General features: G+C 42.4%; 1 protein-coding gene across 1 annotated transcript in view; it reads left to right on the top strand.

Moving 5' to 3' along the window:
• Positions 1–22,207, top strand: part of carhsp1 (calcium regulated heat stable protein 1) — a 53,679-nt gene extending 31,472 nt beyond the window's left edge. Inside the window, exons 2-5 of the mRNA XM_074654952.1 lie at positions 5,451–5,606; positions 9,653–9,761; positions 14,087–14,209; positions 21,290–22,207. Coding sequence (XP_074511053.1) covers positions 5,537–5,606; positions 9,653–9,761; positions 14,087–14,209; positions 21,290–21,452 — 465 coding nt within the window. The 5' untranslated portion in view covers positions 5,451–5,536 and the 3' untranslated portion in view covers positions 21,453–22,207. The remainder of the gene's footprint in view (positions 1–5,450; positions 5,607–9,652; positions 9,762–14,086; positions 14,210–21,289) is intronic.
• Positions 22,208–23,992: the final 1,785 nt, after the last annotated feature.

The raw sequence follows: 23,992 nt of genomic DNA, 5'->3' as shown, positions 1-23,992 counted from the left end.
CCGTTTCCCTCCAGGTGTTTAAAAGCAGGTTAAGCAGAGTGAGTGTGGCATCCTCCACTCCTCCGGGACAACAACAGCATCCTTCCACACTTTGGGGACATACTGTGTTTCTAAAGATTGATTCAAAATATGATTAAAAACTGGGCTCAATTCTTTTGCACAAGACTTTAGCAAACGGCCGCAGATATTATCTGTTCCAGGGCTCTGGTTTACTTTTGTGCGGAAGAAAGCTTTTTCAACATCCTTTGGGTTTATAGGAAAGTGCTGATTGTCCTGAAGTCTGAGGCTCAGTTACCTGAATGTATTTTCTTAAATCAAACATATCAAAACAATTCTAAAATCATTTAAGAGCATTAGCAAATTCAGTGTCTGAATGAAAGCTATTTAAAGTGACGTTTGTGCTATTTTTTGTGTACTGGAGGCCAGCACTGGTTTTCATGCTGGATCAAGCTGACCCAAGGTTATTAGCAGCCATCTTGTTCTCCAGTTCGGAGTTATAGCTCCGTTTTGCTTTCAAAATATCAATTTGAAGCTCCTTGGTGGCTGAGTGTAAGTCTGATGCTCCTCCCTGTTGAAAGGCAAGTTTCTTTTTCTTTATGCTAGACTTAACTGATTTGGTGACCCATGTCTTATTATTGGGGTATATTTGAACCCTCTTACTGGGAACAAGCATGAGCATGTAACATCAGTAAGTTCATCCAAGTCATCACAGGACTGCTTAAACAGATCCCAGTCAGTGCAGTCAAAGCATTCTTGTTGGGAGAGCACAGATTCATCAGTCCACACTTTCACATCCTTGGTTTGTGCTTTTTCCCTCTTTAAAACTGTCTTGTAAATGGGCAGAAGATACACACAGTTATGATCTGCAGAGGATGGAGAGGGAGTGATTTAAAAGCGTCTTTAATTGACCCATAACAGAGATCCAAAGTCTTATCCCACCTGGTTGGACAGGAAACCTATTGGTAAAAGTAACGCCACTATTGTAGTTATTTTAACCCAGACGTTGATTTATTTGTCACCTAACATCTGTACGTAAGTAATGCCACTTCTGTAGTTATTTTAACCCAAACCATGATCTTTTCTTGAACCTTACTGAGTAGTTTTGTTGCCTAAACCTAACCAAGTTGTTTCCTATGGAGACAACGTTTATTTTCAAAAGACCGTATGTATGTACCGTGCGGAAATTGACGGGTTGCTGGACATTCGTAGGTGAACGCACAAAAAATGACAAATAACTTTTGGTATGGTATCATATGAACCGTCATATGTGGATACATCGAGTACCGATACCCGGCCCCAGTAACGAGTGCCTTGTAGAAGCTCAATCCTTGAACGCACCACCAAAGACAGTTTGCAATGAATTCCCTGACTGAAAATACGAAGGCGATAAAATGTTTAAAGTGAAGATAAACAACCTCAAGCGAGTTGATTCCCTTACCTATTCTGGGATAAACTGAAATCAACTTTGAAAAGCAGGAAATCTATCTAAAAGTTATAGTATGCTTGGGAAAATCATCAGCAGGAATATAAAAGTTATTTACAACGATTAACCATTAAGGTTATTGGTTTTGCAGTTAGGTGGCCAAAACATGGCAAACCATCATTATGACCCTTTAAAGCAGCATGCAGTGAAGAGTAAGATTTCACAGGCTGAATCTGTACTCACCTTATCATGTTTTCCAAGCCTCCCTCGGGCATTATCTCTTGCTTATCTTCCACTTTTCTGTTTCATTCTCTCCCCTCCCCCTTCTGTGCTCCATCTAAAGAGCCTCTCTCCCTCCCTGTTGTTGTTCTCAACCACCTATGTTCTCTCCACGCCTTGTATTCCCTGTTTTATTTACATCTCTGCAGTGATTCTAAATCAATAATCCTGAGTGTGTTTGAGTTGATTCACATCCCCATTAGCTGGAGTTCTTGTCACTGTGTAAATTAATCATTGAAAAGTGTATGCGGGTGTGTATGTACGGGTGAATGTGTGTGTATGGATTGCCAGCTCTAACCCTGCTTTCCTCCAGCAGGAAGCATGGCGTCCAGAGAGGCTGTGATTACATTATCTTCATGTCTATTGGGTTAAGATGGATCAGACACTCTGCTCTGTGCTTTGAAACTGTAACATGTATTCAGGCTCCTGCTGCCAATGTGTGCAGCTGTATGAACACTGAGCTTTAATAAAACTCTCACCCAGACCCAGCAGAGATAAGAGACCTGGGGTCTCATCTAGAACCGCTGCGTACGCACAAAACGGGGCCTGAAATGTGCATACGCCACTTCCCACTCAACAGTTGTGATCTATAAAAACAGATCTGTGCGCACCGGTACGGAAACTTTGACCCATGCGTACGCACATTATGGAGGCACCGAGGTAGGGGGAACTGGAGACGCAGACGTTGAGGTGGTGAACTTATATCCACTTTATCATAAACATTTAAACCAGCAGTGTTATTTGTGCTAGTGAGCCATAACTATTCCATATCTCATCAGCGCTGTCTCACCACCATCAACATGGCTGAATGATGGCGTGTAGAGGGCGGAATATGAGGCGGATCCATGTGCGCACATTTCCAGGTGGACTGTGATATATAAAGGAAACATTGCCTGCATGTGTGCGTATGCACAGTTTTATAAGTCCGATTTTTTTTTGGCACACGCCATTTTCGTCTTTTGTGCGCATGTACATTTTTAGTATGGATCCTACGCACTGTTTTATAAATGAGACCCCTGCTCAGGAGATTAACACTTAGCAGTGACTCTGGGGATCTTCCAAGAGTCTGTTAACATCTTGATCTGCCTTTGTTCACTTTGATCAATACTGAATTGTGCCTGACTATATGTTCTCTTATTAGTGCTGCTTTGTGTGCACCACCTGACAGCCACAGGAAGTAACAGCAGTTCTCTTTAAGAAAACAAACCTTGGAAAACACATTTCCTTATAAACTTTATTGTTTCTTCAATTTCATTCCATAGTCAGATGGCAGTTCATTTCAAGCTTGATGTATAAAATGAAAAGCTAGCAAAATGAATGAATTATATGAGCGAACACAAATTAGCGAAAACAATTAACAAAAACAGGTTAGCGTTAAAGGAGCTAATTGTAGTCTATACACAGCTTGAATCGTGAAATCAATTAGAACACCACTAAGAGTCTGCAGCCATGTACTTATGCATAGTGGTGCTTTGAGCTAAATGCTAACATGCTCACAGTGACAATGTTAACATGGTGATGTAAAGCAGGTTTATTACACAACTTTGTTGAATACTCAATTCTGATTGGTCAATTACGGCATTCTACAGTCTGTTATTTCTTTAGAGCAGACCGTTGCTGTGAATAACAGAGCGCTGCTGTGAATAACAGAGCGTTGCTATGAACGCAGCTCTGATCTCGGTAAATCGAGGGGACTATTTTTATTTTTTATTTTTTTAGCGGAAGCAATAAAATAATTTATAAATCAATATTTTGTGTGAAACTATTGATCTATTTAGTAAGTAGCCATGTATTAAGCTGGATAATGTATACATAATATAATTACTACGTTCACCATCTTAGTTAAGCATGTTTGCGTGCTATCATTTGCTAATTAGCACTAATGGTACAGCCATAGACTGTATATAAGAAGTGGACGTAGTCACCATTGGTTTATGAACTGCCATTTTGAAGCCTTGAGTTCAGCATTTGGGCCGTCGCCATCTTGGTTTTTGCAACCAGAAGTGACAGAGAGGGCGGAGCTAAGAACAACCCAACACTGAATAAGACATTTTTAGGCGCCCAAAATGTTACAATTGACTTTCATGAAGTGAAAACACACTGTGAAAGGGATAAAGTTGTAAGACGAAAACACGGACAACTCCCAGACCGGACAACACCGTGGTAGAGACCTGTCGATCACAAGGTAGCCCCGCCCTAAAGCATCCCCTGCTTTATGGTCTATGTGACTCTAAATGAACATCATGCTGTATTGAAGAAGACTTGAAACTAGTGATTGAGACCATAAACTCATGTTTACAATGTTAACTGAGGGAATAAATCAAGTGAGAAGTAGGCTCATTTTCTATCAGACGTCTATACAAGCAGAGGAGTCGCCCCCTGCTGGCTGCTAGAGAGGATGCAAGTTTAAGGCACCTCTGCATTGGCTTCATTTCTCAGACCTGGAGGTAGCCTGGGAACAGCTGAGGCTGATGGGAATGCTGTTAATTCTGCACATATTTGGTTGACCAATTGAGAAACTGACAGAGCGAGATTGGCGTACCTAAAGTAGATATACACAGTAGAAAACCTCTAAATAAAAAAAGTATCAAAGTTGCTTAAGCCTTATGAAGTGCTTAAATTATCTCTGTTTTCCTCCTTTGCTTTGCTGAAATTGTGAATTTAACTTATGGTATCTGTAATAGTCTTAAAGGGACAGTATGATAGGATTTGGTGGCATCTAGTGTTGTGGTTGAAGATTGCAACCAACTGAGTACCCTGCTGCTTACTCCTCCCTTTTCAAGACTGTGGTAACGCTGATCGCCTTGCTCAGAGGTCATCCATACCATAATACCACTACTTTAGGAGCAACGGAAGTCAGACGGCGGCTGGCGGTACCACGGTTTCGCACTCTGCCGCTACCTGCAGTTACCACAGTTTCACAAGCGTGTTGGAGAACTACGCTGACCGTGCGAAAGGGTTTGTCCGTTCTGGGCTACTGTGGAAACATGGAGGACTCCATGAAGAGGGCCCAATCCCTATGGAGATATGAAGGACTCATTCTAAGCTAACGGAAACACAATGATTCTTAGTTGTAGGTGATTACACACTAATGAAAACATAGTTATGAATATTATATTCCATTAATAGATCCCCCGAAATGTTGCACACTGTTCCTTTAAATTATGTTTTTGAAATCCTGGAAAATGGAAAATCCCCCCCCCGGCCCCCCCTTCATTAAACAACCATTGAATTACTGAGACATATTGAGTCCAGGAGCTCACTAACCTGGTGCCTCGGTCATCGTTTCCTTTTATTATATTTGTCTAACAGCCCCCTCTCCCCTCTCCCCCCTCGCCCCCTCATGACTTTTCTCTTCTCTTTGAACAATATGAGTAACGGAAAGTTCAGTCAATGGAGGTTTTCTTTTTTGCCTTTCCCTAATTGGTTGACATAGCTTCATAGCATCATCATGACTGATGATGTAAGTCCCACGCTGAGGTGAATGAGGGGACTGTTTTCCTCAAACTAGTGTAGCCACGGTAACGAGGGTTCTGAGCATGGCTCCAGCGGGTCACTGATTCAGTGTGTGTTGTGTTTTTCGGGGTGAGGAGGAGATGATGAAGCTGAACAAAGACGTGTTTTTAAGTGATACTCTTACTTTAGTGTGTGCTGGTGCATTAAGCAGCGGATGCTGGTGAGTATGTTTGCTTGTCACTACGATCAGTTCCAAGACTCTAAACATCTCCTCCTGTCCTCGTCTCCCCAGGTGTTTAACATCCTCTGCTGTGCTCCCTTTTGAGTGACCTCCCTCCCCCCACTCCTTCTTCTCCATCCTTTGACTCTACATCTTCCATGATGTCATCTCGGGCCAGGACCCCTCCGGTGACCTCTGCAGGATCCCCACGTTCTCCAGGGTCACCAGGTAAAGTATCCTGAGACTGCTGACCAAATGTACAACACTGTAGCATAACCTGCCTTAAAGGGGCACTCCACTGATTTTACACATGAAGATCAGTTTATCTGTCGTCTTTTTGTTTGGGGAGAGTGTACAATAATCAGCAGTCGCCAATGGATGAACAGACAAACATAGCAGTACACTGAGTATTCTCATACCCCCCCGTCCCTTCCCTCCACACCCATACTCCCAAATAAACCAAAAAAAAGCACACAACGAGAGAAACAAACCAACTGAAACTGAACTTTAGATCCCTCAGCAACCCCTTTATCTCTTCAGAAAGTCAACTAAAGCTGTATTATGTTCAAATACATATTCAAGATATGATTAAATATAATGAGATTCTACTTGATGTGTTCATGGTTACGTTTGCCTACCAAAATAGTACATATTTAATACATTTACTAAAGTACAACATTAGTTTCATAAGCATCTCATGCGTGTAGGCTACTTAAAGGGACTGTTAGTAAGAATCAGAATGTCTTGTTAACAGCGACACCTGTGGCCGTTAAGTCAACGAAAGTCAGCGTCGGGCTTGCGCTTGCTCGCTCTAAATAGACATGAATGAGTATCGCTCAACACAGTGAGGCGACACACGTCAGCTAAAAGCACAATATCACTCTATATTTCAGCTGCTTGGCAGTAATGTTAGCTGACCAGACGAAGGTCTCTCCATGAATCAATGCTGATCCTAGTGTTGGCTTTTCCTGCCTCAGCCTCCCGACCGCGGCCGGAGGGAACAGGGGAGACACTGGAGTTTTGGTCGGAGACGATAACGTTTCTCTCTGCGGAGCCCCGTCACTTCACAAGACACGGGAAACCTCTGTTGGTCTGGAGGAGCTGCAGCAGTTATTTCTGCACAAACTCTCTAGTGTGGAGTGTGCGCGCATGCACGTGAGGTGGAGCGAGCTGAGTGAAGACAGGCAGAGGAGCAGAGGAGCAGAGTACAGCAGAGACTCCGGTCCTGGAGACCAAAGCTACGGTCTCCCCCGCGTCCTCCGACCGCGGCCAACACTGTTTAACAGACGGGCTTCACTAGATACAACCAAGAGGTGGTTTTGGTGCTTCATTGTAGTTTGTGTTGGAGTCTGAGTCTGAACAGCGGAGACACACACGAACGCGCATATGCGAGCGCGCATGGGACACCGACCCGGGTGATTTATACGTGTAAGAAGTTACAAACAGTCCCTTTAAGTATATTTAGGTTCCACTTGCATCAAATCAGAAACTATCAAAATTGGGGCTGTCAATGATTTCAATATTTAATCGCAAATTAACATTTAATACTGTAAATGTATGTAAATATATTTATTATTGCAAATGAATTAACAACACAAAACTATGTGTCGGAAGATCGTTAAATAACGCTAAGAAGTTACACTAAATTTTGGCGAGGAAAAACTGTCATGGTCATTTTCAATGGGGTCCCTTGACCTCTGACCTCCAGATATGTGAATGTAAATGGGTTCTATGAGTACCCACCAGTCTCCCCTTTACAGACATATGATAATCACATGCTGTATAAATGTGTTATCGTTTCCTATTCTAAAATGATGTGTTTGAATATTTCTGCATACTGGGATCCCTAAACAGTGTTGAATTACATAAATTGTCTCACTGTAAAGCTGAGACTCTGGTGGATCCAAGGAGCCCAACTGTATTCATGTGTGATGATGTTAGTCCCCATAGGAGACATTTTATTGACCTCCCTGTATAAAATGACCTGTGATGACCTCTAGGATAATCACAGCCTCATGAAACTTTATAGCCACAAACTAGAGACCTAGAGCATTCAGAGGATGGATGGATCAGACTAGAGACCTAGAGCATTCAGAGGATGGATGGATCAGACTAGAGACCTAGAGCATTCAGAGGATGGATGGATCAAACTAGAGACCTGGAGCATTCAGAGGATGGATGGCTTTCCTAGCTAGATTGACTATAAGGGGGTTTCTGAGCAGTGTACAGAAGAGAAGTGTTCGCCATTCGATCGCCGAAAAATTTAATTCTTGCAGAAATCTCCAAATGTCAAAAGTTTTTGATCCCAAATCACAGCATGGCTTTTTCTATGGTGGTCTCGGTGTCTGAATGTGGTATTTTGGAGGGATTATTGATCATTTTGATCAATTCTCCAGTGGTAAAAAATGGTTAAATTTAGCACCAAATCTGTGGAACAAATGATATCAACCCAAAATTGTTGCAACAACTTATGAGACATAATAGAGCATGGGGATGGTCATCATATACTTCTATCATAATGTTCTAGACCCTTATACACTTTCACAATTTATTTTAATTAATTCATATTTATTTCTGATTAATAACTAGAACAACTTGACACACAGTGCTGAGCTGCATCTCAAATTCATCTTCAGGTTTCCATCTTTCAGATGATGTACACCACTTCTATGTGGTCAACTACTGTTGATCTGCTATATCCACCTAAAGATCCCCTGGACCCCCCTAAAGACCTCCTGGACTCCCCTAAAGACCCCCTGGACCCCCCTAAAGAAGACTAGAATGGGTCTTTAGTGGGTCTCACCACAGCCCAACAGCAATTCATCTCTTACTGCCCCATCACAGCAAGAAAACTACTACTTATGTCATGGAAAGAAACAACTGTTCTTACCTCCCAGGGTGTGGCTGTGTGATCTAATTAGTACCTTATATTTGGAAAGGACAAGATGTATCTTAAATGGCAGACTCCCACAGTCTGATGGTCCTGAGTTGTAGTCTATACTTATGCACTGTTTCTTTTATCTAATCTAATGAGCTGGTGAGGGAGAGAAGGTTAGGGGACAATGAAACAGGAGATAGAGAAGGAATATCAGTGATGTGCTCCTATTCCTACAATTAGATTTGAATTATGTCTCCTTTACTTAAGCATTTACATATTTATTTTACCTCTGTCGTTTTAGTTTGACTTTATTTAATAGTTTATTTCCTTTGTTTTGAAGATTTTTTTTCCTTTCCCTTTTGCTTTACTCATTTTTGATTTCTGTTCTCAGAATGCAATCCTATATCTATTATATGATCTGTATATCCATATTTGTGAATGCAAAGGAACGTGGTTTTGTGATTCTTACCTGTAAATGGAAATGAGCATTGAAACAACGCTGAACATACAGTCCTTGGCTCAATAAAAAATATTTGAAGGAACTTGCATTATGGGAAAGAAAATCCAGCACTGTTGGAGTTCATAATAGGAGTGACCACTGCTATATCCGACCACACCCATAGGAGTGATCGGATCTCACTTCCCCGCTCTTTATGCAAATCAACACGTAGTAAACACACGGCTGATACAGCAGACGTTGTGACTAGGGCTGTGATTCATTCAATCTATTCAAATATCTAATCGCGTTTAATCACATGATTGTCCATAGTTAATCACCATTTATTGCAAATTTTTTTTTATCTGTTCTAAATGAACCTTAAAGGGAGATTAGTCAAGTATTTAATCCTCTTATCAACATGGGAGTGGGCAAATATGCTGCTTTATGCAAATGTATGTTTATATTTATTATTGTAAATCAATAAACAACACAAAACAATGACAGATATTGTCCAGAAACCCTCACAGGTACTGCATTTATCATAAAACAATATGCTCCAATGATAACATGGCAAACTGCAGCCCAACAGACAACAACAGCTGTCAGTGTGTCAGTGTGCTGACTTGACTATGACTTGCCCCAAACTGCATGTGATTATCATTAAGTGGGCATGTCTGTAAAGGGGAGACTTGTGGGTACCCATAGAACCCATTTACATTCACTGAACTGGAGGTCAGAGGTCAAGGGACCCCTTTGAAAATGGACATAACAGTTTTTCCTCTCGAACATTTAGTGTTTACTTAAGTAAACAATGTGAATACTTCTTCCACCACTGATACTTAGTCACTCTACTGATGACTGGTGTCTGTTTCCTGGAAGTGTAGTACAGAACCAACCAACACCGTACTGCCGTGTGTTATTTGTCCTGATGTAACACACTGTTTTTTGTCCCGTCAGAATCCCTGCATCCTCCAGCCTGCAGGCACAGAGACCGCTCACCTTCCCCCATGAGAGGCTGCCTCATCCCCAGCCCTCTGCCCACACGCAGAACCAGGACCGTCTCACAGTGAGTACACACGCACACACACACACACACACAAACACACAAGTGTAATATTAGCTGCCATGTTTCCAGTGGAGTAAGTGAATCTTGCTGAATTCATTAGTTGAATCTTGAATGGGGTTAAAGGCAGAACAGAAGCTAGTCTAAACCCACTCACTTAAAGCAGCAGTAGGTGAGACTGGAGCAAATATTATTAAAAAAACTTATTTTTATAAAACGGTCGCTATATCATGACAGTAGTACATGAAACTGGTAACCTGAAAAAAAATCATGTTCCTCTGTGTCGTCCGGTGTCCTCCGGTACTCCTAACGGCATCTGCAAGATTTCACGGACCGGAGGAAAACAAGCAGTAAGAGCTGATCTGAGGTCTACTGTCTAGCTGCCATCTAAAAGAGCCAGCTGTCAATCACTCTCGATCTCCGACCAAACGGTCAAACTAGGCAGCGCTGATCAAATATGACTCAATATTCTGTTACGTTAATGCCTATTTCTCTCCTTAGATGATCTCAGAATCATCTTGTAGTGCACGGTGTAGCTGTAAAATTAGAAAGTTTGTGATACCGCCGCCATTGTGAAATCTGGTGAAGGAACGCATGACCGGAGCACAGCCAATAGGAACGCTCTCTCTCTGAAATGACCTGTGATTGGTCAAAGTCTCCCGTCACGGGCTAGATGTTCTAAAGCCTGAAAACAGAGCCATGAGGAGGAGCAGAAGTCTAGTTATCTCTCAGAACACTTGAATTACAATATGCTGAAAGGTTATTATAGGATTTTAGCCCTATGATGCCAAAAATAAACTGACTGCTGCAGCTTTAAGTTGTCTCGTATTATGTCTGCTGTTTCTATTGGACACTGCACATCATCAGCCTGTTCACATATTCAAATATTTTTTGGACAACTGGACGCAGGTCAACTCAGGGCCACTCAGTCACTACATTTCATTGTTTAGCATCCCTGTACCTGTGACAAAGTTATCCCTTGCTAGCATATGCTAGCAATGCTAGCATATTCATTAAAGGTCCTTGACCCCTTACCATTCTGCCCCCTTTTTTATAGAGGGGTAGGGGTGGGGGACAAGGGATGTTCAGGGGTAGGTACAAAGTCAACAGTAGATGTCACTTAAGTAGTAGTTTTCTTGCTGTGATGAGGCAGTAAGAGAGGAATTGTTGTTGGGCTGTGGTGAGTCTTCCTGAGACCCACTAAAGACCCATTTTAGTCTTCTTTAGGGGGATCCAGGGGATCTTTAGGGTGGTCCAGGGGATCTTTAGGGGGAGATAGCAGATCAACAGTAGATGTCACATAGAAGTGATGTACATCATCTGAAAGCTGGAAACCTGAAGATTAATTTTAGATGCAGCTCAGCACTGTGTGTCAAGTTGTTCTAGTTATTAATCAGAATAAACGTGAATTAATTAATTAATTACAAATAAATTGTGAAAGTGTATAAGGGTTTAGAACATTATGATAGAAGTATATGATGACCATCCCCATGCTCTATTATGTCTCATAAGTTGTTGCAACAATTTTGGGTTGATACCATTTGTTCCACAGATTTGGTGCTAAATTTAAACATTTTTTACCACTGGAGAATTGATCAAAATGAACAATAATCCCTCCAAAATACCACATTAAGACACCAAGACCTTGAGGAACACCATAGAAAAAGCCATGCTGTGATTTGGGACCAAAAACTTTTGACATTTGGAGATTTCTGCAAGAATTACATTTTTCGGCGATTGAATGGCGAACACTTCTCTTCTGTACACCGCTCAGAAACCCCCCTGCTTCTGTCCTCTGCTCTCTGTGGAAGTTTGACACACACACACACACACACACACACACACACACACACACACACACACACACACACACACACACACACACACACACACACAACAGCGCCATGCAGCAGCGAGATCCAGAGATGCAGAGATCCTTTATGTTCGAGATGATTCACTCGTGAGGGAAAAAACTGAACTGAACTGAACAAGCTGAATTTCTATCTTTTGTTGCTTATTGTTAAATCTCTGAAAAGTGGTGTTTTGTTTTTTTATTGAACTCTGGACTCTGTATTTCCGGTGAATTGAATCAAGTTTCAGGAGAAAACCATGAAGAACTAACGTTATGTTACTGAGCACCAGTTGGATCCAGTTACTCTGCTGTTAAACTCACATTACTTCTGGTGAAGAGCTCATATGGCTTGTTTAGGACTCAAGACCTGAGTTGGGACTTGAGTCACAGACTTGAGACTTACTTGTGACTTGCAAAACAATGACTTGGTCCCACCTCTGGTAGCCTATACCCAGTGAAATATCACTATGTCAGTGAATTTAAACTAGTGCCTGCAGTCTGAGGATATAAACTGGGGGAAAAAAAGTTAGTAAACTTGTGTTTGGTGGATTATTTCTCTGTTGTTACAATGCTAATGGTCATTGTATTTTACGTCGTTGGAAAGCCTGTTTATTTACCTTCGCAATGATGTCCAACTTGTAAGGATCATGCATTTGTGGGATGAGCAGCACAGCTGATTATGTGGGCAGCGCCCAAGAAAAATGTTCCAAAATGCTCCGTCAATGGTAAACAGTGTATTCTCATAAGGCTACCAGGAAGCCTGCAATGACTGCCCTTCACCGTCAGGCCCGTTGGCGCTGGTGTTGAAAACACAGACAATGGAACCTGAACATGTGGGGGAATGTCATGTTCAGTGATGAGTCCAGGTTCTGTCTGCCAAAGTCTGATGGCAGGGTCAAAGTATGGAGACGACGTGGAGAACGCTATGCTGATTGTTGAACCGATGGAGTAACAGCTTTTGGTGGGGGCAGTGTCATGGTGTGGGCCGGCATCTCCCTCACTGACAAAACAAGGCTTGTCATCATTGAAGGCCATCTCAATGCAGGGAGATATCGGGATGAGATTCTGCAGCCAGTGGCGATCCCATATCTCCACAATCTGGGACCTAACTTCATCCTCCAAGATGACAACGCTCGCCCCCACAGAGCCAGGGTTATCACAGACTACCTCCACAATGTGGGAGTAGAGAGAATGGAACGGCCTGCCAAGAGTCCAGACCTCAACCCAATTCAACACTTGTAGGATCAGCTTGGGCATGCTGTACGTGTTAGAGTGACCAACACAACCACGCTGGCTGACCTGCAACGAATCCTGGTTGAGGAATGGAACGCCATCCCACAGCAATGTGTGACCAGGTTGGTGACCAGCATGAGGAGGAGGTGCCAGGCTGTTGTGGCTGCGTATGGATCTTCCACCACTACTGAGGCTCCTGACGGTGGATTAAATGAATAAAGTGTAAATAGCCAATATGTCTTGTTTGTTCCTTGTTACTGATAGAGAGTTCAATCATCCAATCCACCAAACAACTCAAAACAAGAGTCAGTACCAACAGGAGAATACATTGTTTACCATTGACGGAGCATTTTGGAACATTTTTCTTGGGCGCTACCCACATAATCAGCTGTGCTGCTCATCCCACAAATGCATGATCCTTACAAGTTGGACATCATTGTGAAGGTAAATAAACAGGCTTTCCAACGATGTAAAATACAATGACCATTAGCATTGTAACAACAGAGAAATAATCCACCAAACACATGTTTCCGAACTTTGTTTTTCCAGTTTATATAGACACATGTACACATTACAGGGGATTTATTGTTTGTTTTTTGTTTTTTTACCTTGGTATCGAATTTGGTATCGAGAATCGTGGAAATTCACTGGTATTGTTATCGACTACAAGATTTGTGGTACCGTGACATCCCTATATGATATCGTTATCTTCACTCTAGCTTGAAAACTCAGCCCGCAACAACCTCTGATTTCCGGCAATTGGCTAAAAACAAGCCTTCTCTAGTCAGTAGAAGGCCACAGTTTAGTCTTTGTTGTGGCTAAAAAATTTACATCCATAGGAAAGTTGCTACAGATGAATTCCTATACCTGATATGTTATGATCCCCTAAAGTTAGGCTCAATACGAGATGAATACATCCCTTATTGTTGTTACCTTCGCGGCTGCCAGATAAGTGAGATTCAGCTCTTCTTTGTTTGGGAGGGGAGAGGGAGACACTCTACTGAGTCCACTTTTCTACTTCAAAATATCAGAAATCCCTTCCCTGTGCATTTAAAAACTAAATGACAAATCATGTTATCTCTCGTATATGACTGCAAGTGTTTGATAGGATCATAATGGAACAGGAAAAGAAAGAATTTTCCTCTGCTAGCCAATCCAAATGATCAGTGTATTTTGATATACTGACATAGCTGGATGCTCTTCATCACTCCACCCCTCTTTCTGTATCTCTCTCTCCGTGCAGGACGGCTCTCGCATCGCAGGGTCCAGCATTTAATGGTGTGTGTAAATGTTTTTCCCGCGCCAAAGGCCATGGCTTCATCACGCCAGTCGACGGGGGCAGCGACATCTTTGTCCACATCTCAGAGTAAGTGTGTGTGCATGTGCCGTGAGGATGAATTGAGGATAATTTGACGCATGTAAGCATCCTGGGGAGTGCATGTGGGGGGGTTAAATGTAAAGTGTATTGCTGTCCTTCAAAATATGGAAGAAAGAGGACAGTATTCTGGAAAAAAATCTGTTTTAACAACGTCAACAATTGGTTTGAATGCGTGCACACACACACACACACACACACACACACACACACACTCAGTACTTCAGTGAGGTTATGCTGTTGGTGAAGTTTGACGATTAGTGTGTGTTTTTCCCCATTGTCTCTGATGGGGTGTGTGAGAGGGCTGCTTTTAATCACTGACCTCAAACTATGTCAAGGTCTGTGTAGGAGTAGAGGGAAACACACACACACACACACACACACACACACACACACACATAGGACTGGCAGGAGTGTGTAGGAGGGCAACAGAATATCTGATGACCTTCAACACGGTGCCTTTGTTATCACCCACAGGCTTAAAACACATAGACATCAGCAGTGTATGCACATACACACACTTAAAACACATGTAACACAGCAGTATAGTGTATACTGTAAAACAGTACGCCATGAAATAGTTCATAGTGTCCGTTTCTCTCTTTCTTACTTCAAAAATGTGCAATTAGACTTGTTCAGTGTCACATGTGTTTTTATGTTTTTGAGCTCCTTGACTTTAATTTGAATGCCCACTGGAAGTGGAGAGTGTAGCTGAAGCCCTCTGCTTGGTGAGAGCCTATAGCCTCTATATATGTAGGGTGCTGTTTATCTGTATGAAGGTCTGAGGACCAAATTATCATCAACAATATGAGGACAAGTGATAGACAGTGTTCTTTGTCTTCTTTTCAAACCCTGTGTATGAAAAGATTTTCCATCTGTTTCACAATAAAAGAAGATTTTTAACCGTATCTCTTTTTATTAATCGAAACAAAGAAGGTAGCTGGAAATGACTTAGCTTTGCTCAATTTTTTTTAGCAATCACCATCCTCCAAATGTTTAGAAGAGTCTTTGCTCTGTGACTGGAAGGCACAAACTGGGACTAATGGCAGTATTGTGAGTTGAATAGACATTTAAGCCAGAGGTATACTTGCTTATAAGTACGCGAGTGCATCACAGCTGCCTCGTGTATCGTGCGTCCATTTGGAGCATTGGTTGTGCACGTCCTCAGAAATTAACGCTATGTGTCTGCAATGTTGCAATGCGCACATGGACGGTTGGGGCAGTGTAGGAGAACAAGTAGAAACATACTTGCGTCTGCTTGAGTTAGGAGCCTTACATACCATCTACGATGGTGCCACTGTCGGTTCTTCTGCTGTGATCTCAGAATTAACAAAACTAGTGCAGTGCCCACTCAGAACGGGCTGAATGACTGGCCTGTGGAGTTGCTACTTGCAGCTTTCTCAAGAACTGCTTAAACAAACAACTTGGGTCCTTAGCAATACACCTGCCATGACAGAGTTGCATCACACACCCAAGTCGAGGCTGCTCGCGGTCAGACCTCGGTGAAACACACTGGTTCACAGGAAAAAACACACCCAGGTTGCGGTTACTCACGGTCAGAAACATCGGTGAAATACACTTAGCAGAGGTAATTTCCAAATAGGCGTATTACTCGCTTGCTTTGACATAACCACCTCGGCTATAAAGTAGAGCATGGATTTAATTAGCGGAGGTATTTAGCTAGCAGTAACGTTGTTAGTGTTATAAGTTAGTATCAAGTCTGACAGCGAGGTATACAGTCCGTAGAAGAATGCAATCACTTCGTGGGAGCTGGGAGCTCACAAAGTGATTGTAGTTGCTCTCAATACAGTCTTACTCATGGGGGAAAACACACCCAAGTTGCACAAGTAGTACCGGCTGCAACATTGGTGAAATACACTTAGCAGAGGTATTCATTCCCAAATAGGCATTTTAGTCGCTTGCGTTGACATAACCACCACGGTTCTAAAGCAGAGCATGGATTTCATGAATGGAGGTATTTTGCCGGCGGTAATGTTATAAGTTAGAATGGCAAAAACTCAATTTGAGTTGCAATGGCAGAGTGCCGCTGTTCCAGTAGGCTATCCACTTGTACTCGTTGACTCCAGGGAAGTGAAGAAAAGTTTAGTTATATTTTTATCCAGCGTACATGTAGGGTTAGCAGGCTATATCCAGGATCCAGCAGTTAATATGCCGCGGTCTGCCCGCTGCGGACGACATGTTGGACTCCGTCTGCAGAGCCCTGAACCCCTGCCTCCACTGGTGAATGCAGTGCTGTTTGCTTGTTTATTCAAAGTTTATTGATATTGAAAGTGTCGTGTGTCCAAAGTGCACCAAATTCAACAAAGCACTCCATGGGGTCCCCAGCAATACACCAGCCACGTGTGAAGTAGATCGGATGAACGGTTCTCGAGATATGCGAAGGACACAGACACACAGACAAACAGACTGACAGACGGTCTGAGTTCTCTGGTTTGCCCTCTAGTGGAATCCTCCAGTAACACGCATAATACACAGTGGTGTGCAGTCAGGGTAGGCACTGCCTAACCAAGGCTATTAGCAAAAATGAAATTATTCAGTTAATGTTAATGTTTATTTTTTGATTTCAGATACCTTACAATAGGTTTGAATGTGGCAGCATTTGGTGCTTTTCACAGCCTTATAAAAATGACAACATCAACATCACCATCTTCTGGCCAGGCAGAGGCTGCACAAGCTATTCAGCCTTGCGTTGTATGCTAGCCTTGCCTGTGGGTGTCAGTAATGTAGCCGTTGCCAGCACAGAGCAGCTACAGCCCTGCTGTGCCTTTCCCTGTCATATTATCGTAGGGATGTGGGTTTGCGCATGCACAGTCAGTTCCCATATAGTTTGATATGTACGTAAAAAGGCAGATCGCTACGCTGCTTTTGAACGTACTATGCCAGTGCTGCACTTCTACGTTCTCGGTGCTTTCGTGAATTGACACACATCCTCCCGCAGCTAAAACAGTTTTCACGGCTTTCTTCTGAAGAAAAGCGTCAACTTTTAAGTGTCGGGAGACCAACGCCTGACCTAGCGGATCTTCACCAAAGGAAGGGACAGAAAATTGTTTGTACTTTTCAGACCGAGTGGTGCAAAAGGAAGGATTGGCTCTGTGAATGTGCTACACTGAAAAGGCCGTTCTGTTTCCTATGTTTGCTGAACCAGATTGCTCTGAAAACATTTGAACACAACAGAATCGACCTGGCTTTGGATGAACAACGACGGCGGAGCGTTAGCATCCACAACGAGAAGGTAAAGAAAAACAGAGAAATCCTAAAAACTCTCATAGATGCTGTATGTTTCCTTGGTAAACAGGAGCTAGCTTTCTGTGGGAACAATGAGAGTGCAAGTTCCTCAAACCGGGGGAATTTAATTGTTGCACCTGTTAGCCAGCAAGGAGGCTAATTTAGCCTCCCACTTGGCATCATCTACAGTGTTTTCCGGCAGGTCAGACAGAATCCAAAATGACTTAATTAAAGCGATTGTAGATGTTCTGAAGGAAAACATTAAAGAGGAGCTGAGTGTGGCACAGTTTGTTGCAGTGGAGGAGAATGAAGCCACAGACATCACAAACTGGTGCTGAATAATATCCACAGTGCAGCTACAACGAGAGCTGTATTTACCCTATGCCTGTCAACTGTGCACATATGGTGTAAAACCAGCTGGCTATTATCACAATCTTAGCGATTATATTTTTATTGCTAAAATAGGCCGACTGGCCCACATTATGCATGCATCTTCTTCCATCCAGATCCAGATCAGTACGATTGAATATGTTCCCACCACCGGACAGCACGCAGCCAGGGATCGGATTGGGAACAGAATGTCTGGTTATTAATGTTTAAATATTTCTTTATTTAAAATTTTAAAAAAACATCTCAAATGCTTGAGGGGGCTTAACTGGGGCTACGCAGTATGTGACGTGGCTCCAGCATCCCCTAGTCCCGGTGTGGCGCCGTGCTCGACAGCCCGTTGTCTACACCAACGTGTGGTTAAAAAGCAAGTACATCTCCGCCCTTACTTGGCAAAGAGACGACTTCACCTGTAATCCTATGTGAAGATATCAGCAGTTGAACTTCAGAACAACTTCTTTGGTGCACAGATTTTGCCATGCAAAGCACAGATGCTTAGACTTCTGTTGGCTGAGAAATAGAACCAGGGCTGAGAAATACAACCAAGGCTGAGAAATAGAACCACGGCTGAGAAATAGAACCACGGCTGAGAAATACAACCAGGGCTGAGAAAAAGAACCACGGCTGAGAAATACAATCAGGGCTGAGAAATACAACCAAGGCTGAGAAATAGAACCAGGACTGAGAAATAGAACCACGGCTGAGAAATAGAACCAGGGCTGAGTAATAGAACCACGGCTGAGAAATAGAACCACGGCTGAGAAATAGAACCAGGGCTGAGTAATAGAACCAGGGCTGATGAATAGAACCACGGCTGAGAAATAGAACCACGGCTGAGAAATACAACCAGGGCTGAGAAAAAGAACCACGGCTGAGAAATAGAACCACGGCTGAGAAATAGAACCAGGGCTGAGAAAAAGAACCACGGCTGAGAAATAGAACCACGGCTGAGAAAAATAACCACGGCTGAGAAATAGAACCAGGGCTGAGTAATAGAACCACGGCTGAGAAATAGAACCACGGCTGAGAAATAGAACCAGGGCTGAGTAATAGAACCAGGGCTGAGTAATAGAACCACGGCTGAGAAATAGAACCACGGCTGAGAAATACAACCAGGGCTGAGAAAAAGAACCACGGCTGAGAAATAGAACCACGGCTGAGAAATAGAACCAGGGCTGAGAAATAGAACCACGGCTGAGAAATAGAACCAGGGCTGAGAAAAAGAACCACGGCTGAGAAATAGAACCACGGCTGAGAAAAATAACCACGGCTGAGAAATAGAACCACGGCTGAGAAATAGAACCAGGGCTGAGTAATAGAACCACGGCTGAGTAATAGAACCACGGCTGAGAAATAGAACCACGGCTGAGAAATAGAACCAGGGCTGAGAAATAGAACCAGGGCTGAGTAATAGAACCAGGGTTGAGAAATAGAACCACGGCTGAGAAATAGAACCAGGGCTGAGACATAGAACCAGGTCTGAGAAATAGAACCACGGCTGAGTAATAGAACCAGGGCTGAGAAATAGAACCACGACTGAGAAATAGAGCCAGGGCTGAGAAATAGAACCACGGCTGAGAAATAGAACCACGGCTGAGAAATAGAACCAGGGCTGCTTAACCAATAACCGACCCTCGTTAACCGACAACATTTGTGCCTCGTACCAGCTGCAGTGTGTGAGCACAACAGACAACAGAGTCCCCAGTTCACCGTCCGGGAGCGTTAACTTAGCAGCTACGATGCTGCGTTCACTGTCTCCAGTTCACCGTCCGGGAGCGTTAACTTAGCAGCTACGATGCTGCGTGTAGTGTCGCGGACATGCAGCCACTTTCCCAGTAAAAGTCTCCACCGCACATTTAGTTTAGTTTAGCAGGTTGTCAGCTGTGTGTCTGCCCGGATCAAAGATAGTGATTCGCCGATAAACAGTGTGTGTGTTTGTGCTCCGTTAGCAGCTCTAGCATTGCCGAAGGCTTCTTGCTCGCCGCCACACACATACAGTCTGTCAGCACGACGTAACTTTAACGAGTATCCGTGTGTGTGTTGGCGGTGAGTGTGAGGTTGTTGGTGGTGTTCTAGCTGTGATCGTAGGTATAGCAGTGTGTGTACAGTTTATATGTCGGTGAATAAATTCTACGAAACTACAACTCCTCCGTTCCGCTCAAGCGAGCCAGAGACCAGAGCCGACTTCCTGTACCCTGCAACTCCAGCTCCGCCTCTTAAGGTGGGCTGTTAAGGTGACCAGCTTTTCTCCTTAAAGAGACGAGCCGCTCCTTTGAGCCGCTCAGCTTTTGAATTAATTATCAACATTTCTTTTAACCGTTTTAACCGATAGCGTTAATCGTTTAAAATGCTTAATGTTGGTTAACGGTTAAACAGTTAATTATGGACATCCCTAAAGGAAAGGAAATAATAACAATTCCCTGCGGCTGCAACATTTAAAGCGACGCACCATTCTGCCGTTCATGAAACCAAAAAACATGCTTATCTTGCATATTATTTTCATACAGTCATATACTCATTGGGATTCATGTTTAATATGAGTGGACAGTGACAACCATTTTCTTTCACTTTATTTTTAATTAATAGTTTATTTATTTCGAACATGTAACAAATACCTCGGTAAAAAACAAGAATAACAAATCAAATGAACAGTAACCTGTCAATAAACAAATAATCAACATAAATAAATATTACAGGTCCAAAAAGGAGTTGGAAGAAGTATATGGTATGGTCCATAACTCCAACAATGAACTCAACATTTATCATATATTCCTTTATTTATTTCAGGTCCGACCTCGGTAATGAGGTGATATTTTTCACCGGTTGTCCTCGTTTAAGGTCAGATGATCCTTTATTATCTGTTGATGGAGTGTTCCAGCAGCAGGAGGACCTGTGGTATCTCTCCTCACACACCGCAGGTGAAGCAGTCTGTCACTGTAAGAGCTATTTAACGCACGTGGCAAACTTCTGCCTTTTGTAGTCCATCTTCAGAACATTGTAGTTTCACCACAGCAGACCTGCATGCCACCGTCGCATCATAACTACAGAGCATATTGAAGTGCAGTCAGATTCTCTGAACACCAAGGTTGTCTTATCCTGAGTCCTTCTGAATTCTCCTTCTCATCTTTCCTTGACCTCATGACGTTTCCCATCGAGGTCAAGGACAAGTGGTTAGAAGAAGACGTTAGGAAGTCATTTCGTTGACTTTTTGACAGCCCATATCCTTTTTATTCATCAGTGTTGTCATTATCCTGAATCAAGACAGTGTCTTTTTTGAAAAACAGTATCTGAATTCCCCCAAACATGTACGGTAGGTCCAGCACCAAGAGGAGACAAACAAATTCAGTACATTAGCATGACGGGCCCGACTACCGCTTTGCTTTCACTGTTTCATAATGTGACTGTCAAATCTCTTTTCCTTCCTCCCCTCTCCTCCAGCATCGAGGGCGAGTATGTGCCGATGGAAGGCGACGAGGTGAGCTACAAAATGTTCCCCATCCCCCCCAAAAACATGAAGATGCAGGCGGTGGAGGTGACCATAACCCACCTGAAACCGGGAACCAAACACGAGACCTGGGCAGGACGCGTCGTCAGCAGCTGAGCACTGACACCCGCAGGGGGGTGGCGGGGGTCAAAGAGGCCAAGGCGGTTGGGAAGGGAGATGTAGAAGAAATTGGGAGGGATGGGCTGCAGTATTGGATTATGGGATGGGGAGAATTGACAATGAGGGTTGTTAGCGTGCGCTGACACCAGAGGGGAACCCAGGTAATGCTACGAGTTTAGCACTCAGAGAGAGCTGGGATACAGAGAAGACATGGCTGATGCTGGAGTAGTAAAGGTTTAAATCAGAGGGAAATATGAATGATGTCATCGTTTACTCCTGTTGACATGTGGGAGGTTTCCTCTGCACTACCTGGGGAAGGAGTAACTCTACTTTGGTTTGAATAGATATATAGTTACGGTAGAGATGTTTATCATAGAAAGACTTGTAACATTAGGTTTCTTGCTTAGATTTGTAGACCCCGTGTTGACATTTGATGGTGCTTTGTTTGAACTTGTACATCATTTGGTGAGGAAATTCATTTCAGCTGCAATTCTTCATTTTCCTGGAAAACTTCTTTTGGAAGAGTTCAATTGAGCTCAGCAGCATTTGAGAATAAAGCTGGCGTGGTGACAGGAGGCAGCGCTCCATGTCCTTTTGTCCAGCAGCACCGCGGGGTTATTTTCCAGGTATCCTGTGTGTGCCTACTGCTACCCGGTGAACTTCCAGCTCTGTTTGTGCCTTCTTCTACCAATCTATCATCTGTATTTGATCATGGTGGCTATATGAGCGAATTAAAGCATTTTCAACCGGTACATCTTAGTGGAATCTGATTTTTTTTACTTAAAGAAGACTTATTCTTATTTTCATGTTCATACTTGTATTTTGGGTTTCTACTAGAACATGTTTAAATGATTTAATGTTCAAAAAACACTCAACTTTTCTCATTTGAACCCTGTTTGAGCTCAAGGCATTTAAAGGGTTAAAATTCTGAAATGAATGAATATTTGGTAGTTATGATCAGGACTGAAGTTGGTTAAAATATTTATCTCAGTGAAAGTGGAAAATGACATTATTAGGCCCATATAATTTGACACTTTTCCTCACAAGCAACTTTTTTGCAGGGATGCATAAGATAAGATAGATAAGATATTCCTTTAAGGAATATAAGGGTTAGTTCCTCACAAATTCAACATTTTGGAGGAATGTAAATGTTTTTTGAATTACAGGTAATATGAGTTTATGCATGACACCTTGTCACAAAATTGTGATTGTATTAACTTTGCTTCCCTGAAATTCCGTGTCATCTGTGATGCAGTGGACAGATAAAGCTCAATCTGCTGCCCTCTTCTGTCCACAGGTGTTTACTACACAGTTCAAAGGTCATGCTGTTTCTTCTGCTCACAGTCATCCATCATTTTCATTACAAGGATAAAAAGTATTACATCGTGCAGGGTCTATTTTGTTAGATAAAAGTTCTATATTACTATACAAATAATATGTAATGTGCAAATAATAATAAATCAACTTCCTTAATACTAACATAACTTTTAATACCATTATTGATACTTTTAAAGAATAATAATCCGTATAAAGGGGATTTTACTGATATTAGCACTGTGTATTAGCATGAATTGAAATGAGTGTTGCAGTTCCTCCCTGTGACCACTAGAGGTCAGTGGACACTCATCATTAAGACACTCATGTCAACAGTCTGCCTAGTGTCTTGGATCATTTCTGAGGGAGACTTTTGTAGCATTTTGTACTTTTTTGAGCCCATATTCCACCGATGCAATGAGCCCTTCACAACACTGAAAGAGAGAGCTGTATTTTGTTCTCTGTTTTAAAACGTACTGCACCTATGCACTGTGGTGGAAGAAGTACTCTGATCTTTTACTTATTACTTATTTAGTAAAAGTCGCAATACTACAGTGTAGAAATCCTCTGTTACAAGTAAAAGCCCTACATTCAAAATCTTACTAAAGTAAAAGTACAAATATAAAAAACGAGTATCAGCATCAAATTATACTTAAAAGTATGAAAAGTAAAAGTAGGCTATTCATTATGCAGAAATGCCCATTTAAGAATCGTGTATATTATATTACTGGATTCTAATTATTGATGCATTAATGTGTACATTACTGTAATGTTGCAGCTGGTGAATGTGGGACTAATTTGAATTGCTTTATATATTGATGGGTAGCTTAATTCATTATAATACATCATATTAGTTGATTTATATTTTCTATTATTAATCTGAATCTGTACAGTAACTAAAGTTATCAAACACATTTAGTGGAGCAAAAAGTGCAATATGTGTCTCTACATTGTAGTGGAGTTGAAGTAGAAAGTAGCATAAAATGGAAATACTCAAGTAAAGTACAAGTACCTCAAAATTGTACTTAAGTAGAGTACTTGAGTAAATGCACTTACACCATGCAGCAGGAAAAGTGGTGACGGCAAGTCAAACTATTTCTCTTGGTTATTTGCTTTTGTTGACTTTAGTCATGTTAACAGAGTCTCCAAAAGTAGAATGGGAGCCAGAGCCTTCAGCTATCAAGCTCCTCTTCTGTGGAACCAGCTCCCAGTTTCAGTCCGGG

This window comes from Sebastes fasciatus, chromosome 13, assembly GCF_043250625.1.
Source record: "Sebastes fasciatus isolate fSebFas1 chromosome 13, fSebFas1.pri, whole genome shotgun sequence".
NCBI classification, from domain to species: domain Eukaryota; kingdom Metazoa; phylum Chordata; class Actinopteri; order Perciformes; family Sebastidae; genus Sebastes; species Sebastes fasciatus.
This window is presented reverse-complemented; position numbering and strand designations above follow the sequence as displayed.